The sequence below is a fragment of the Dendrobium catenatum genome, unplaced genomic scaffold (genome assembly GCF_001605985.2).
Source record: "Dendrobium catenatum unplaced genomic scaffold, ASM160598v2 fragScaff_scaffold_313, whole genome shotgun sequence".
NCBI classification, from domain to species: Eukaryota; Viridiplantae; Streptophyta; class Magnoliopsida; order Asparagales; family Orchidaceae; genus Dendrobium; species Dendrobium catenatum.
In genome coordinates, this window is record NW_021318775.1 from 2278097 (window position 1) to 2297409 (window position 19313).

General features: G+C 34.8%; 1 protein-coding gene across 1 annotated transcript; it reads right to left on the bottom strand.

Annotated features, from left to right (window-relative positions):
- Positions 1 to 8088: 8088 nt before the first annotated feature.
- LOC110105032 (WAT1-related protein At5g07050) lies at positions 8089 to 10262 on the bottom strand. The gene is made up of 6 exons (XM_020834382.2): positions 9958 to 10262; positions 9685 to 9864; positions 9351 to 9603; positions 9077 to 9238; positions 8833 to 8984; positions 8089 to 8713 (listed from the first exon to the last, which is right to left on the bottom strand). The coding sequence occupies exons 1-6, from the start codon at positions 10167 to 10169 to the stop codon at positions 8416 to 8418; spliced, it is 1257 nt and encodes a 418-aa protein (XP_020690041.1). The 5' UTR covers positions 10170 to 10262; the 3' UTR covers positions 8089 to 8415.
- Positions 10263 to 19313: the final 9051 nt, after the last annotated feature.

Below are 19313 nucleotides of genomic sequence, written 5' to 3' on the forward strand. Positions count from 1 at the left end.
CGCTCACCCACCGCTCTTTCCGGCCTCTTACGATCAGTCGTGCCTCTAAGTGACTGTGTAGGAATCCAGCCACCGACAACCTCTCTTTGGCCGACGATCTTGCCCCCACTCCGACATTCGAGCATGGCTGCAATCTACCCGTGAAAGCCATCCAAACCGAATTTAGGTTTGATTTTTTTCTCAAATTTATAACTGGTGGTTTGAACAAGTATTTTCCTATTTCACTTGGATTAAATCAAGGATTAATATTAAGTCCGTATCTTTTTGCTTTAGTCATGGATGTTCTCACTAGACATTTGCAAGAGGATGTACTTTGGTGTTTGCTTTTTGCTTATGATATTCTTCTTGTTGATTAGAGTAGAGAGGGAGTTCAAGGTAAACTTGAATTATGGAGGTCAACCTAGCTTAGAGGATGTGCCTTTGTGTTTGCTTTTTGCTCATGATTTCATAACTTGTTGATAAGACTAGAGAGGGAGTTCAAGGTAAACTTGAATTATTAAGGTCAACCTAGCTTAGAGAATGTACCTTGGTGTTTTCTTTTTACTCATAATTTCTCAATTTATTGATAAGACGAGAGAGGGAGTTCAAAGTAAACTTGAATTATAGAGGTCAACCTAGCTTAGAGGATGTACCTTGGTGTTTGCTTTTTGCTCATGATATTCTTCTTGTTGATAAGACTAGAGCGGGAGTTTAAGGTAAAATTGAATTATGGAGGTTAACCTAGTTTAGAGTATATACCTTGGTGTTTACTTTTTGCTCATGATATTCTTCTTGTTGATAAGACGAAGAGGGAGTTTAAGGTAAACTTGAATTATGGAGGTCAACCTAGCTTAGAGTTTATATCTTGGTATTAGCTTTTTGCTCATGATATTCTTCTTGTTCATAAGATTAGAGAGAGAGTTCAAGGTAAACTTGAATTATGGATGTCAACCTAGCTTAGAGTCTATACCTTAGTGTTTGCTTTTCCTTAGATGATGTACTTAACTCCCCTTTTGGAATTATGTGAATATATTCATGCTACTTTCAAGCCAAAGTGACTATACAAAGTGACAAATAATCATAGTATCTGGGGTTGCTTATAAAATTACAATTTTTCTTTTTTCTTGTTTACATGTATTTATTTTTAAGACATAGGTCATGACAAGAATGATTTGCGATGTATAAGTGTATATACACGTTGAAGTTTATGAACTTTAATAGTTGTTGTGCAAGTGCTTAAGTATAAACTTAATCAACTTAGAATCATTAAGTCATTGTGAGATCTATCATATATATTTCAAGGTTTATATTGCGGATCCCATAAATGACATTGTTGATTAAGTTTGTGTACAACACGTTGTAAAATGAATATCCTAGACCTTTACATGCCTAAGATTTGCAAAATCATAAAACATGTTTATAAAATTTATAAGTGCTTGTGAAACAAGAGTGGAAGTATTTTATGACTTTTAAGGGCTCATAAATATCCTCCCTCATACATTAGAATTTATTAAACATGTTTAGTAGAGTTTACAAGTTAATTGGCCACACACAACAATGAATGACTTGGATATTTGTCAGTATCCTAAAATGACAAGCCTCATGTGTGATGCTTTAGAGTTTCCTTTCATGTGTAATGTTTTGGAGTTTTCTCAAGACTCCAAACACTTTATTCTATAAGATGATGGTGAGACCTACAATGCTTTATAGTGCTGAATGTTGGCCATTAAAAGAGAAGCATAATATTGAGCTAATTATTGCATAGATGAGGATGCTCAGGTGGATGAGTGGCTTTACCCTTAGAGATAGGATACGAGTCATTAGCCGAGTTTTTCATTTTATCACATAAATTATTTATCTTGTATTATTGTATTTATTGGATAGGTTGTGAATGCATTCCAATTCAAATTAAGTATACTTGTTCAAAAGTAAAGCATGTATACTTGTTCAAGCTGCATATGTTCTAATAATTGATTTCACAACTATGTAGAGAAACATTTTCTGTAAATCCAAATGATTGTCCAAGAAGAGAGATATTGGATGTATAACAGATTGTTACCGGGTCGAAGAGGATTGACAGATGAATTTATATAGGAAGTTGAGACTTTTATTCAAGTTACATCTCAACTACATTCCTTTAAATTTGATGGAATATTTAGATGTCCATGTTCGAAACATAAATATCAAGCATTCCTTAAGCTCGATGATCTGAAGATTGATTATATCATAAGAGATTTATTCTAGACTACTAGATTTATTCCATATTACTGGATTTGTAGTGAGGATGCTAAATATCAAAACTGAATATAATATTTATCGTGATTATTTTAATGATTTCATTGATCTTCTCAAGAAAACAAATCTAACTGATAATTTAATTTTCTCAGATTTGTACTGAATGAAGATATTAATATCCAAGTTAGGTCTCACTGCTATAAAAATTGATCATTGTATCAATGGATGTATGTTATACTATAAAGATGATGCAACAGAAGTTTATTGTCGCACCTGCAATGTGCCTCAATTTAACTCAAACTCGGGAAAATAATGTCGTCAAAAGAAAGATGTTTCATATTCCCTTTTATTTTATTTACTGATTATTTCAAGACTTCAGCGGCTCTATGCCTCAATGAGGTCAGCATATTATATGAGATGGCATAAGAAAAAAATTAGGAAACAGTTGTATAATTTCTCATCCATCAGATGCTGAAATGTGAAAATATTTTGATCGAGTGTATACTTCATTTGCTGCTGAAACACGCAACATAAAATTGTGATTATGTGCTGATGATTTTATCCCATATAGTCAAGCAGTTTCACTGTGCTCTTGTTAACCAATTATACTAACACCATACAACTTTTCAAGAGAGATGTGTATGATTACCCCGAACATATTCTTAACACGTGTAATACATGGACCACAAAATCCAAAAATAAAATTGATATTTTTTTGCAACCATTAATTGATGATATCAAGTTATTATGGGAAGAAGTTATTCTCACATGTGACATCTCAACAACATAAAAATTTCTCCTTCGAGCTGCATTTCTTTGGACCATTTGCGATTTTTCACCTTATAATATGTTGTCAGGTTGGAGCACAGTAGAAAAATTAACTTGCCCTTAGTACATGAAGAATACTAAAGCTTTCACACTAAAATATGAAGAGAAAAATATTTGATTTGATTATCATAATATATTCCTACATAATGATCATCCATTTAGGAGGAATAAAGAAAAATTCATTAAAAATAGAGTTGAGAAGTCACATCTTTCACTCATATTAAACGGTGATGATATAATACAGAGAATTTTTGACTTTTTATTAATTATTAATTTTTTAATATTATCATAGTTTAAATTTTTGGGATATGGTGTTCAACATAATTGGATTAAAAAGCATTTTTTTTGGATATTATCATATTGGAGAATAAATTTGATAAGGCACAATATAGATCTTATGTACATTGAGAAGAACTTTATGAATAATATTTTTAATATAATTATAAATGTTAAAGGTAAGAGCAAGGATAATGTTAAAGCAAGGATGGACATTAAAGAGTACTACTAGCAAAAAATTTAGAGTTAGTAACAACCACCGACAGTAAAATAATGAAGCACAAATCACCTTACTCTTTCATGTTAGAGCAAAAAAGATCAATATATCAGTGGTTTAAATGTTTAAAAATATATGATGGCTATGGATCAAACTTAAGCCGATGTGTTGACCTAAAATCTGTGAGATTATTTGGACTAAAAATTCATGATTATTATGATATTCTTAATGAGATTCTTGACCTGAAGTACCCAAGCGAAGATGAGAAGTTTGTATATTTGTTTAACTATCAATGGTATGATCTAGTACAGAATAGAGGCACAAGTATTCATAATGTGTATAATTTAATTGACATAAAATATTATAGAAGATACGAGAAGTTTGATCCATTTGTGTTAGAAAGTCAAGCTTTTTAAGTTTATTTCAACAAATATTCCAGTGGTCATAGGAATAAATAAGATTGGATAGTTACCATCAAAATAAAAATACGGGGGATAATTGATCAACAATATATTGTAGCAACTATATATCAAGAGAATGAGACGTCAAATTATATGTCGGTTAAAATTATGGAGATGCCAACTATAACCTATAATATTAAAATATAGTTAGAAGATGTGAATAATTCAACTAGTTCATTAAGTTAGAATGAGAATGAAAGTGAAGATACTTTGTAGAGGAATAAAAATATTTATGATTATGAGTAGTTTTTATAATTTAAGTGATTAAATTTATTGTAATGTACTTATAAAATTATATTTTTTTGAATTCAAGTTAGTAAATATATTATTATCTTGCTAAATATCTTTTATCAAATACATTTTGAATGTTAATCATTATTGTGTATTATGTAATTTTTTATGTTTGTTATAACTAATTTATCAACATTATATATATATATATATATATATATTTTAATTTTTACTCATGCAAATCTCTGGAACACTTACAATTTAATTTTTTATATGTTACAAAGATATACTAATTACTTTTTTTAATGCAGATATCATCAAGTGATGATCCTTCTCATAAATCCTTCCTCTCAAAGTTTTCTAAAAAAAAGTTGAGTGTTGGACCTAACAGACCTAGACAGCCTAATGAAAGCGAGGGGCAAAGATCAGTTCCACCACTTATACCATCACCACCACCACCTGGGAGTCAACAATAGTCCTTTAGTGAGCAGGATCTGGGCCAGTCAAATCCACATATTATTAGTGTACAACCACCCTTTCCTTGGTACTTCCCTTTTGCGTTGACGAGTCCTCAATCTTCCTTTACCTATCAGACACATACATCTCCATTCTATTCATATTGTCTTAGGGATATATTCAATGACAATATAAAAGTTTGGGCAGCATCCATTCTAGATTGGAGAGGGCGTATGGGCATATCTGAATAGAGCTTAGGTGAGCTTTGAGTTCATAAAAATAAGAGAGCACAATAAGCATAACAATACATTTGATTATGGGGTTTTAGGAAGCTCTATTTATACTGGTGGATCTGTTCCTCATACGGAACATAGACGACGACTAGTAAAAACTTTTAATTAGTTTAATAAATATATGTATATTATTTTAAATATATCTTATATTTTTAGAAAAAGTTTCTTGGCTGGGAGCCGACACCATTGGAATTACATACGAGGACTCACCAACATCAAGCTTACCATCAGTGGGTTGATGAAAAGGCTAAAAAAGCTCATATGCGTATAATTTTTGGAGTTTGAGAATATAAATTTAATATAAAAAATCTCATTCTAATATCAAATATTTTTGGATTTATTCTCGCAGGATAATTTTGTACGTATTCGGGAAAGTCGTCAGTTTACTGGTGAGGGATCATCTTCAGGATCGACCAAGTATTTTGAGTATCATACATGGTCAGATGTTATTGGAGGAAGGCAGAGGGGAAGGGTATATGGCTTGGGTTTGCAAGGCTATGCTTATGATGGCAATTTATCCACATCAACATTTTATGATCCTAGTGAAGCTGAAGAAATTATAAGCCAGAGGGTTGCAGCCATGACGAGAGAGATAGAAGAGATGAGAAAGGTTCAAAATGAGATACAAACAGAGTTATGATCCTATAGAGTTGAAAATCAAAAGAAGAAAAAGCAAGAGCAGACACATGCATCACCAGAAAGTGAGGACACTGAAGATGATTAATACTCTTATTTTTTAGATGAACTTTTGATTTAAGCATTTGGTTTGATGAACTTGTTGTGTGAAAGTGAGGATATAGACATGTTATTGTGGATTTATATGTTATGTTCATTATAGACTTTATTTGCTTTGATGAGTTTATTTATTTTGATGAGCTTTGTAGACTTTATTTGCTTATTGTGGATTTCATTTCAATGCTATATATGTTGATTTTGGATTATAGTTGTGGGTTGATTATAGTGGCGGTTTGCTCATATTTGTGATAATTGTTCTCTATTCTATGCAGGTTTATAAAAAAATGAGTAGATAGAGGAGATGCTGTTATCTTTTTTTAAATGCTACAGGTTTTCGGCGGCAAACCGACGATTTGGTCGCTGAATATTTCAATACCATACAGCTTATTATAGCCACCAGAAGTTTAATAAAGCCACCAGTAACTACCAGCGGTTTACCGGCGATCGCCAATGGTCAACCGATGGTAACCCGACGGTTTAGCCACTAGTAAAACCAGCGGTTTTGACGGCTGATAAGCCGTCGGTGATTAACTGGCGGTCAACCAGCGGTGGCTCGGCGGTTTGGCCGCCGGTAACACCGACGATTTTGATGGTCGGTAAGCCTCTGGTGATTAACCGGCGGTCATTGGCGCTATGACCGTCGGATATTACCGCCAGTTTAGTCCACCAGAAAGCCGTGGTAAGTATAACCGCCGAAAATAGACCGTCGGAAATCATTTCCTAAGCGGTTTATTCTAACGATTTTCTAACTGCTGATATTTTACGAAACCATCGAAAATCTTAGAGGAACTGCCAAAAAAATCGCCGGTAATGCCTGAATTTCGTATAGTGTATGCCTCAGAACCTACTTGTTAAAGCTCTCCTAGGCAACCCAAAGAAAAAGAAAATAGGTCTACAGAGAGGCCGAGGCGCGAATTTTCGGAGCTTACTAGACATTGGCATCCAATTAATTTCTACAATAATTTCAACTACTATCTTTTAAATTTGGTACTATTAGTCGATAATTATTAATTAATGGTCAATTTGGGACAGCTGTAATTTTTATTAAAGTGATTTTAAAGTTGTTGTGGAGAAGTGACTGTACAGAGCAGCTTCCTATTGAAAAAATTATTAAAAGTAATGAAAATAAGTTAATAAAATAAAAATTATAGTTGAGATTTGAAAAGTAAAGCAATAAGAAAGATATCTCAAATAAAACCTAAATCTTTATTATCTTGGGTTGCTAACTTCCTTCTCATGGCAGTTATTTTATTTAATACAAAAAAAAAAAAACAAGTCTTTCTTTCTTTTAACTAATCAATTCCAAGCCAATAGTGCATGATAGATCAATTAATTGTCTCCCACCTTCAAAAGCTAAACCACACACCCTACATAACCAACTATAAGCCAAAATTTGCATGAGTATTTTATTTTATGAGGCGTGTGATCCACTTTAAATTTTTCTTTCTTTTTTAATGATGTGTTAATTATATAATTTCCAAAAAGTTTTCTTATCTTTAGAATGAATTAACTAGATTAAGCTTTATTTAATAAAATTTACTTCTTCTTTGCTTACTTTTTTTTAAAGAATATAATAATTTTATCTTATATAATCATATAACTAAAGCTCATTTGTTGCATTTACACTACATTTTGTTTCCATTTGTTTGCATTTTCATCTTGCATATCTATAAGATAAGCCACCTAGTAGATACAATGAAAGGAATAATAAAAAACTATTGACATATTTAAACGGCTACAGTAACACTTTCATTCTTCACTGAGGTTTTGTTTTTGGAGAAATTATTAAGTGCGAACGCCCAACGCAGCTCTACGTCCAGAGGCAAATTAGGCGCAGCCACGTCAGTGGTACCGAGCAATATTGAGCGAAGGGGTGATGTGGTACATTCTGGTGGGTCAGTGGATGGCATTCGGCATCCACACAGAATAATTTCTTGTTTTTTATAGCTTTCTTCATGCTTTATAAAATCGCTACAGATAAAGTAACTTTTAAAGTGTTATAGAAAACAACTTCCTAATAAAAAATAAAAATTATGATTGTGATCTTAAAAACAATACAATTAAAAAATTGTCACAAACGAAATCTAAATGAATGCAATGAAGCTTGTTTTTCTCTGCGAGGAGAAATGAAAAGGAATCAAATGGGGAGGAGATGAAATAGAGATATTTCAGCAGTTGAAACTAGCAAAAAATTAATCAAGAGAATATTTGCATTAAAATGTTATTTTAGGGAACTATTTTGAATATGATTTATATAGTATGTTTATTTGGTTATATTTTGACATATAGGGTTATTTTTTCTATTATATATCGAGGAGTACATTATTGAATAGTGGACAAGAAGTGATTTTTTCTTTTAATAGAGATCACTGAGGTATTACTTAAAAGCCTTAAACGCGTTCTTATATGCCTTGAAACAGAGATTACAGAGAGCATTACTAAATAAAGAGTTCGAGAGCTCTTCTTTCACTTCAGGCCAATCTGTAATATGCCTTCAAAGACAGCAATAAGCAGGCCAATTACATAAAAATGGAAAGGAACAGTGAAAAAAAAAAAAAAACTTGAGAAAAAAAGGTCAGGGAAAAGCCCCTCCTTTCCCTTAGAACAGTAACCTCTCATTTTGTTTAGCCACTCGAGAGCCTGCTTCTCCAAGCTCTCTATCTCTCTCTTTCTCTCCTCACCAAATTCAAATTTTACCAAGCTTCTAACTCTTCAGTTCCTGCTTCACCTTCATGAGAACATCTGGCACCGGCTCTGCAACTGGAACTACGACAGAATCAATGGAAGAGGATGATATCATCTTCTTGTTGTTGGCTTTTGCCTTTTCAATCTCCACTTCGTCAACTTCCAATTCCAGGATCATTGCATTTCCTTCAAGGACACCCTTCACTGCTTCAAGAGGCAGAGTCATGGATTCCTTCTCTTTGTTCTCTTTGCTCTCTCTGTATTTTCCCCATAGAACAGAGTACAGCCCTCCCACAATCAGAACACTACCAAGAACCCTGCAAACATAAAAGAAAAAAATTCAAGAGACCGGCCAATAGTAGGAGGAAGACAAGGAGAAAAAAAGAGGAAAATTCGGTTTAGCTAAAGAGGTTGAATTTCATGTTCTTAATCTTACCCTCCCATGTATATATTTTCAGCAAGAACAAAGGAGCCCATGACGGCCACTATGATCATCATCAAAGGGCTGAAGGCTGACGCAAATACGGGACCTTTCTTCTGAATAACCAGTCCTTGCACATAATATGCGATGCTTGAAGTAACTATACCCTGCAAAATTTGTTCTTCTTCTTGTCACCATTTCTTTCTCTTAAGAAGATGACAAAGCAAAGTGAGAACGGGGAAGAGGAAAAGAAGCTCACAGCGTATGCAGCGGCAAGCAGGTTCATGTCCCAGCCAATGTTCCATACCGAAGGCTTGCTTCTTTCCATGACAAGAGTGACAACAATGGCTTGTAAGGTTCCCACAAAGCAGATCAATGTGGTGAGGGTGAGTTGAGCAGTATACTTCTTCAGAGTTGCAGCCTGCAATTATCAAACCAGAATTTTCTCATTAAGCTAACGTAAATAAGTAACAATGTTATCTTCTTTAAACAATATTTACAAATAGATTGAAAAGATTTACTAAAGATTGCACCTGGAGAATGAAAAGAGAAGCCCAAGCAAAGGTTGCTATGATGAGGAAAATGGAGCCCTTAACCCAGTCCTGGTCGGAAGCCATGGAAGCCGACGGTGGAGCACTGGCTTGGTTAATATGAATATACCGTGTCCAGAAAAGCTGGACGAGGGGGCCTTTGTAAAGTGTCATCATCATTGCTCCAGCCACAGTCACAACAGTTCCAACTACCTTAGCTTGATATATCACCTTCTTAAGGTTCACCTTCTCCATCCTAATTCAGAAAAAAAAAAAAAAATGTTAAGTACTCAATGAAGTGCTTATCTTTGTTTAGTTTCTGCTCTAAATATGTCACCTGCAAATCACAGCCATGACGAAGGTCATAGCAGGAAGCATATTGCTCATGGCACAAGAGAACGTTGGGGAAGTAAATTTGAGCCCGGCATAGTAGAAGTTTTGGTCTATCACTGGCCCAAGCAAAGCCAGAGCAAATATTTGCAAGAACATGGTGAATGTGATTTTGGTTCTAACTTTTCTGCCATCAGAACAAGAAGCAAAAACTGTTTGAGAAAGATTTTGAACAACAAAAGGAGATTGAACAGTGAAAGCTAATGAAGATTATGTAAACCTTTCGAGGATGAGGGCGAAGGGGGCAATGGAGAGAGTGGCGAAGGCATGGCGGTAAACAACTAATACATAGTGGCTCATGCCATGATTAAGTGAGACTTTGGTGATGACATTCATGCCCGCATAGCCAAATTGAAGCGAGATCATGGCTATGTAAGGCTTGCATCTCTGAAAGAAGCTGTTGCTTCTTCCTTCGTTTAACTGGCAAGCCATTTCTTCTAAGGATTGAATTGGAGTTTAATGGAGGCTGAGAAGAGCAAGCTTAATGGTACAGGAAACTGGTTTTCTTCTGCTCTTCTTGGTGAAAGGTGGATAGGCTATGCTTATTTATAGCTAAGCCGAGGAGAGCGTCCCGAGGTGGGACTGAGGAGTTTTCGTGAACAACCTGGTGGAATATTGTCGTCATTAAAGTTCTTTCTCTCTATCTGAAAATTAGAAGATCAAATCTCTCTCTCTCTCCGTGAAAAAATCATAAATTTGGGCTAAGAAGAGGTGCCGAAAAAAATTTTAGTGGGCACAATTTAATGATTTCTGAAATACTTATATATTTTTTCAAATGATTTATATTTTTTCATCAGTTGATCCTGTTGTAAGATTTGCTCATCTTATTATAAGAAATTATTAGGTAATTTTTTATTTTAATAATTTGATATTTTTGAAATTTTTTTGATCAAATTTATATTTCATAAATGTGGAAACAACGATAATTTTGTATTGATAAAACTTTATTGTATAACTTTTTATATGTTATAGAAATTGAGATTATAAACGTTCTGAATATTAATTTGAAATTTTTTATCATATAATAATAATAATTTTATTTGTCATATTTATATTTTGGATCGCAAAGCGGTGATCTAGCAGCCCAACATTTGCCACTAGTTGAAACAATCTCCTGGACGGAGGTCATGATCAGAAATAAAACTATCGATCAAAACATCAATATACACATCTGTATTAATTTTTCAAAAAAATCATACACTACTCATGATCTATATAATCATACCAAATTATCATGGATCGTATACTAATATTTTGAAGCTTTAATTAAACTAAAATACTATTTTAGATGTCAAAATACATTTTTGAATTGATAAAAAACACTGTTGTTTTCAAAATAAACTGAAAAAATCTTAAATAAATAATCAAAACGTTCATAATATTAATCACTATAACATATAAAAAGTTACACGGTGAAGTTTCATCAACAGAAAATTTTCTTCGTTTTTCGAAAATTTAGATGAAATCGATTTGCAAAACAAATGTTTAATTATTAGGCCAGCTGACCTGACGTAGCTCTACGTTCGGACGCCAATAACATGTCGCCACGTGGTCTTACTCAATACCGCGCGGCCTGACGACTTGACCCGGGATTGCTATGTTCGCGTATTGCTTGGTATTGCTCTAGGTATTGCTAGGTATTGCTTGGCAATAATGAAAAATATCACTCTGTGAAGACCAATACTGAGTAATACCGAGAAAAACTCGGTATTGCTCGGTATTACTCAATATTGCTCGGTATTGGCCTTCATAGAATGCTATTTCTCGTTATTGCCGAGCAAAATCGATCAATACAGAGCAAATACCGAGCAATACCTAGCAACATGCAAACAATGCAATCCCGTTTCCGTTCAGGGTAAGTTGGGGTTGTTGGGCTGCGCGGTAAATAGTGAAAACACGTGGCACTATTTTAGTGGCATTCGAACGTAGAGCTACGTCAGGTGACTAGACCAAATAAAACTTCCTTGTATTGACACGTTTCAATCTTTTAAGAATTTACACAAATGCTCAAAATAATGAAAAAGTTAATGTGATTAAATCACTATAATATATATGCTATGATAAAATTGATTTGTGATTTAAATTTATAATGATTACTAAAAAAATTATTTGACTGGATTATTACAGTATGTGTCGTGAATGGATCTGTAACATGCAATGTCGCCAATCCTGATCTCTTTTGTAGGACCAACGTAGCATAGACTTGGAATAGTCGCACTTATCGATCGCTCTGTAGCACGGCAAATTATTGCGTCCGGTGTCTAGATTCGTCCGGACATCAATCCGGTATTGCCATGTCACCAAAATACTTCGGGACCCAGTGTATTTGGGTGACGTGGCGTCACCGGATTGGATGTCCGGACATCCAGCGATCGGACCAAATAATGCGCCCTGTAGCACACGATAGTTGTTGGCCAGTTCTCTCTCTCCAAGAAGGAATTTTTTGCTCCGACAAGTGAGATTTGTAACTGGTTCTCTTGCACTTTTTTAATTAACATGTGACTATGCAGGATTGGTGCAATTCCGACATTGTAAGGCAGTTGTGATTTTAATTAAGTGGTGGAGGCTATGAAGTCTAGTGGAACCATCGATACAACCACCTCGATGGTGGAAAAGATGCCGATCCAACAGGTGGTTACACATCCTATCAAGTTCGATGTGATGAAATTTGATGACAATGGAAACTTTGGCATATGAAGATGCGAGGTGATGGATGTGCTGTGCTCTTTGAATCTAAAAGAAATTCTAGATAGTGATGAACTTCTTGAACAAATTTCTGAGTGAGATTGGCTGAAGATGAAATAGAGTGCCTGTGGCTTGATCAGAAATTATTTATCTCAGGAGATCAAGTACTGGGTGATGATTGAGACTTCTGCTGAAAAATTGTAGAATATTATAGAGAAAATATATCTGACAAAAAACATGAAGAATTGCCTCCATATGAAATGCTAACTCTATAGATTTCAAATGAGACATGAGGTTACTATTGATGAGCACATAAATGATTTCACAAATCTTTGACATATCTGATAAATTTAGATGAGGAGGTTGGAGATGAAAACAAGACTCCTATTGAATTCGCTCCCGGATGAGTATGAAAACTTCACGTAAGAATAAAAAGGATTTTGATTTTAAATCTCAAAAGAATTTTTTAAGCTTTTACTAAATGAGTATTAATCATGCAGTTGGTCATGATCTGTTGATTGAGAGTTTGACTATCATCTAAGAGGTCTAATGTTTGAAACTTACATATCAGATGTGTGTGTGAGTCTGCATTAATTAACTAAAAAGTCTAAAAAAAAAGAGTAAATTGACATCAACAATTTGTTCTTTTTATTTTTTAAGTTTACATTAATTAGCTCTTTTAATTTAAGGGATTGGAAATAGGAAATATAAAAAGTAAAATGAAAAGTAGAAAAAAATTGAATTGAAATTTGTTTGGTTGAGAGAAATTGAGCTGATAACAATTTTTTGGTTTCTGTATTTTTTTTTTTGAAGGTTACAACAGCATAAAATAAAAGCGAACAGAATAAAAGACTACAAAAACAGAAAGAAAAATAGAAGCTAAAAGCGAGCTCAGCAAAAGATCAAGGCTCCCAACTTCCAGGACGTCCCGCACGGACCCTCCAGTAAGGCGTCCCAACGATCCATCCCGAAAAAGCACACCTACGGTTACCACCAGCAAAGCTCTCCTTATTCTGTTCGTTGGACGCTTTAACTATCGACCACAAATTTTTGAGTTTTGAGTCATTTATATATGTGATGTGTGTGTGAGTCTGGACGTTATCTCATAATGATCTATATAAAAAAAAAGAAAGCACAATTTATTAATGAGCTAAAAATTCTTTTTTTTTGGTTTATCGCACTTATTATTAAATTATAGTAAATAAAGTTAATAATCATCAACTGTATTGATAATTTATCTTTGTAGTACATATATTCAAATTTGTTTGAGTTAATTTTTATTTATATTTAACTTTTGACTTGTAAGTCAATAGAAAATAATAATAATTAGGGTTGGGCAATTTAACTGCTAATTTTTTTTGGTTTCTGTATTTTTTTTTTTGAAGGTTACAACAGCATAAAATAAAAGCGAACAGAATAAAAGACTACAAAAACAGAAAGAAAAATAGAAGCTAAAAGCGAGCTCAGCAAAAGATCAAGGCTCCCAACGTTCAGGACGTCCCGCACGATCCATCCCGAAAAAGCACACCTACGGTTGCCACCAGCAAAGCTCTCCGTATTCTGTTCGTTGGACGCTTTAACTATCGACCACAAATTTTTGAGTTTTGAGTCATTTATATATGTGATATGTGTGTGAGTCTGGACGTTATCTTATAATGATCTATATAAAAAAAAGAAAGCACAATTTATTAATGAGCTAAAAAATCTTTATAAATATATAACGAAATAATTTATATTATGACATTAATATAATCATCAAAATGAACATCATACAAAAATTTAATGTGAGTCAAGCTTTCATAGATCATTCTATTAAAATTAAAGATCTGTTTGGGACGATATTGCAGTATTTTATAAATTTGGTTATAAAATTGGTGTAGAGAAGACAATATTGTTACTGGAAATAAATATATATTTTTAAATGTTGTTGTAGAAAGCAACTTCCTAGCACAAATATTCTTAAAAATAATAAATAAATAATGCCCTAATAAAATTTATAGTTAAAATCTACGAAAAGCGATGTAGTAGGAAAGTTGTCCTCAAGAATACACATAATACATAAGCAAGACTTGAACATAGGACTTCTTAGTTGAGAGCCAAACTCCAAACTAACAAACCAATGAGATTTGCAAAAATAATTGTAATATTCAAATGATAGTTTAAACAAAGCGGTAAGCCTGGGGACAATGGATTCACGTGGCGCAAATGAGGAACTTTTATTAGGTCCTCTGACCGAACGTAGCTCTACGTTCGGTCATCACTGAGTTACTCGATTTTTGCTCGGTATTGCTAGGTATTGCTAGGTATTGCTTGGCAATAACGAGAAATACCGCTCTGTGAAGACCAATACCGAGTAATACCAAAAAATACCGAGTTTTTTTTTCGACCATTTTACTATAGTGGGACTAAAAAATATATTGATAAAATATAATAAATATAAAGTGTATAGAAACAAATTCTATGGTGGAAGTTGATAGTGTCGTATGTCATAAGAATCATATTTAAAATATGTTTTATATATGGTCGTACACATTTGGCGAGGAGAAACAATATATATATATATATATATATATATATAAAGAAGTTTTAAATATTCCATATATAAATATGTTAATATTAAGTATTTTTTAGGTAAATCTATTATTAATTAGTAAAAGGTTATAATATCTTCATATGATTTTTAATTATATAAATATTGTACTTTTATAAGAAGCATCATCACATATCCTTAAACAATATAAGAAAGTAGATTGTGTTGTTATGTCTCAACGCTACTCATAGATGATCAAAAACTTTTTTTTTTTTTTTTTTGCAATGTTGCACTCCTGAATTATGTTATATTATTTTAAAGAATCTATGATTCTACGTAGTTGCCACCATTTCATTAGATATATATTACCAGGATATCATTAAATTTAATATACATTTTAATTGATCTGTTATAAAAAAATTATTGGATCAAGCACGAATTTTGATATATAATTGAGTTCAAAATTTTAATAATTAAATTCAGGATAATTTGAACTCTAAATTTAATCAATTTATAATTGAATTGAACGCACCAATGAAAGTAACCATTTGAAATAAAAAATGTACAAATTTAAGTTCAAATGAGCTAAGATCAAGCACTATCTAAAACATAATTAGAAATTTTCGCACATTAATTTTTTTTTTTTCTTTTCGCACATTAATTGAAGTACTAACCAATCTCCAAATCTCATAAGCTTATAAACTTGATATTCAATTGAACTTAGAGACTTAAGGAATTCAGGAGCCTCACCAGAGCACCACCGCTCAACCCCTATCATACGATCACTGATCGACCATGGTTGTTAGACCACCCCCAAACCGTCATTATCAAACCACTGCCCATCCTTCTATATTTTTTTTTGTGTTGAATTTGATCACTGTGAACAAATGTGTGCTACAAATTAGCAGGGAGTTCTATTGATAGTATAAAGACTGAATTGGGGATGACAAGGTCAAGAAATGGCTCCACTAAAATGTTTTTAATTGTGAAAAGGGAATCACACGAGTTGAAATCAAGTGTCTTCAAACACCAAAGCTACATATAAACACAATTTTATAAGGGGGCCACAAGCAAAGATATTATGGTTTAAAGAGCTTATGGGACAAGTTAACTAAAAAACTTTTAGGCACAAGATTTATTAATTTTAGAGTAACGCTACACATTAAAAATGCATAATTAGTCATTTAATCCAATTTTATAGGCAAATTAATTAAGTTTAGGAGAGTGTCATCCATTTTTCTTGGGAAAAAGTTGTATTGGTTATCTTATTAAGCGCTTATATGGCATGCATTCTTCTATGTAGATTTTTTTTCGCAGGTTATATTATTTCTTTGACGATCACTCAACACAAGGGCATATGAATATTAACAAAAAAATCATAGGATAATCAATTAAGTATAAGAAATAATTTTGTATAAGAAAAATCACGGGGTTTGATCAAGTTTGAATAAATCCACTATTATTAGCAGTCGTTTACAAATGAGGCCCTTTATTGTGGGGGAGACTTTAGGTTGATGTAGCAAATGTACATCATATCACATGGTGGGAATGTTCAGAATTAGTATTGAAATGTTCGTTTAGTCAACAAAATGATAGTCGGCGGGCGACGAAGGTCGGAAAGACCGTAGTCAAGTGATGGTGGCAAAATGATCATTGTCTGTTGAGGGAGGTTGGAAGGACCGTAGTTGGCGGGACACATTGGTTAGAAATACTATTGTCTGGCGATGGAGGTCGGAAGGACCATAGTTGGCGAGAGACAGTGCTCACAAAGATAGTTGTTTGGCTAGGGAGGCCATAAGGACCCTATTAGGTGATGTGGATCAGAAGAATCGTAGTCGGCAAGAGACAGGGGTAAGAAAGATTGTTGTCTGACGATGGAGGTCAGAAGGACCATAGTAGGCGATGGAGATCAGAAGGACCATAGTCGGCAAGAGAAAGGGGTCAGAAAGACCATTATTTGGTGATAGAGGTTGAAAACACCGTAGTAGGAGACGGATGTCAAAAGGAACGTAGTCAGTAGGAGATAGGGATCAGAAATTCTGTTATTTGGCGATGGAGGTCGGAAGGACAGTAGTTGGCAGGAGACAAGGGTCAGAATGACCATTGTCTGGCGATGGAGGTTAGAAGGACCGTAGTAGGCGACGAAGGTTGGAAGGACTAAAGTCGGCAGGAGATAGGGGTCATAAATGTTGTAGTTATAAGGAGGTGGTCCGGCGAAAGTCTGGTTGTTATTCGGTGGCATGCGGAACTCTGACTTTTGTCGGTGGTTTGGCAAAAGTTCGGGCCTTTGTCGGTAGTTTGGAAGAACTCCGACATCAGACGATAGTCCGGTGGAACTCTGGTGTTAGGCTGTGGTCCGACGGAACTTTGGTGTTGGGTGGTGGTCTAGTAAAACTCCGGCGTATGGTGGTGGTCCTAACGGAAGTCCGGCATCAGGCGGTGGTCCTGCTAAGGTTTGATGTCAGGCGGTGGTCCTAATAGAAGCCTGTCATTAGGCGGTGGTCCTGACGGAAGTCAAGAGTCAGGTGGTGGTCCGGCTGAAGTTTGGCATTAGGCGGTAGTCCTAACGGAAGTCCAGCGTCATGTGGTTGTCCGGTGAAACTCCTGCGTCAGGTGCCGGTTCGGCAGAAGTCCAGGAGATGCTCGAGGAGGAGCGAGGTTGTAAGAGTGATCTCCGATCTCTCTCTTGATTCCATGCTTGGGGGTTTTTCTCAAGAGAAAGGAGATGTTTATTAATAAATTTTCGAAAGTCGCATGGCTTGTAAATATATGGAAGTTCAGAGGAAAGTTGGAGTGGTTTGGATGGATGACCGATGTTAATTCCCTTGATTGTAGGCCATTCATTAGAATGTCTTAATGATTTCAAAATTCAGTGATGTTAGGCTCGTTGGATTCATCTCATCGAGTCACTCGATTCGACTATAAGTATATCACATTTCGAAACCGTTTGAAAATCCAAATTGTTGCTTGAACCTTCTAACAACGCTTTGGATCCTTGATTTGGACCCATTTGAGCTCAGATTGAGTCGATTTTATTGTCATTGGGTTTCTGAGACACTCAGTTTGACTATAAGTTTGCTGAAATCGGAGTTCAGATGATCCAAATTTTAATTTTGGAAGTTTCCAACTTGATTTTGCCTTGAGATTCTTGCCGGATCGAGGTGTTTTTTTGATGATGCATCAATACATTCCAACCATATGGAGATACTACATCACCCACTTAGGAACCTTGGCTTAGCAATGCATGTTGGAAGTGTTAACCACCGCAGAAGATCGAGGTTGGATGATCATGTCGTGGGGTCAAGTATGCCCACCATAGAGATCGAAGATTATTCATGGATCCAGGTAATTTTGACATTGGTTTCTTCTCGAAGATTATTTGTGGACAGTCTACAAGCTCAAGAAGCCCAAGATCGTTCAAATCCACCAAGTAAATTGTGGCCCCACCACATGATCATCCAGCCTCGATCCTCTATGGTGGGCATATTAAACCCCACCATATGATCATCCAGCCTCGATCAACTGCGGTGTGTGGTGGGCATATTTGACCCCACCATAATATTCTGAGTTCAACCATAGTGGATCAGCGAGCCAATTGATCATGGTGATGATAGCTTATAATGTGATATATATCTGTTAACAGGAAGGGTGCAACCAAGACCCATTATAATCAATCACAAATTAAATCTCATGAATCACTTGGGCTTCATTTGAGAAAGCTTTCTTACTGCTTCTTAAATCTCATCTACTTCAACAGCATCGCACGGCACATAATCTTTACTTGCCCCATAGATCTACATTCCTATAAGATTCCAATTTGAGAGCAGAGGCTAATGAATCTAGCGCTGCAAGCATCCAATTCCATACGAAAGAGTATCCTGCTCATGGTGGAGCATCTGCTCAGAAATCCCTGAGGGAATTAGTGGCGACCACAGTGCCACAAATTACTCCAAGCTTCTTCTTACAGAAAGACTAAGCATTTTTTTTTGGCAAATGGCAAAAGATCCCCCATTCAAGTTTACAAATTCAGACTTGGTGAGCATTTTAGCCACCCAGCAGGTTCCATTAAAGAAATACCTTAAGGAAATCAAGGTAGGGGAGATCAGATTCTATGGGATGGTGGGTGTGACGCAATATATCCTTGTCTTGTTGCCTTAGGGGACCACCATATCCAAGGGAAATATTGCAGCTATAGTTGGTTTCAAGGATATCATCGTATACATATGTGGCTGTAATGCTTTTACACTTTTCTAAAAATAAAATATAGAAAGTTTAAAACAAACTGAAAACAATTTAAGAGAAAAGTTGAGAGGAGACTGAGGTCTAACATTCCCTCTTTCACTTGAGAGATTATTCTGTGC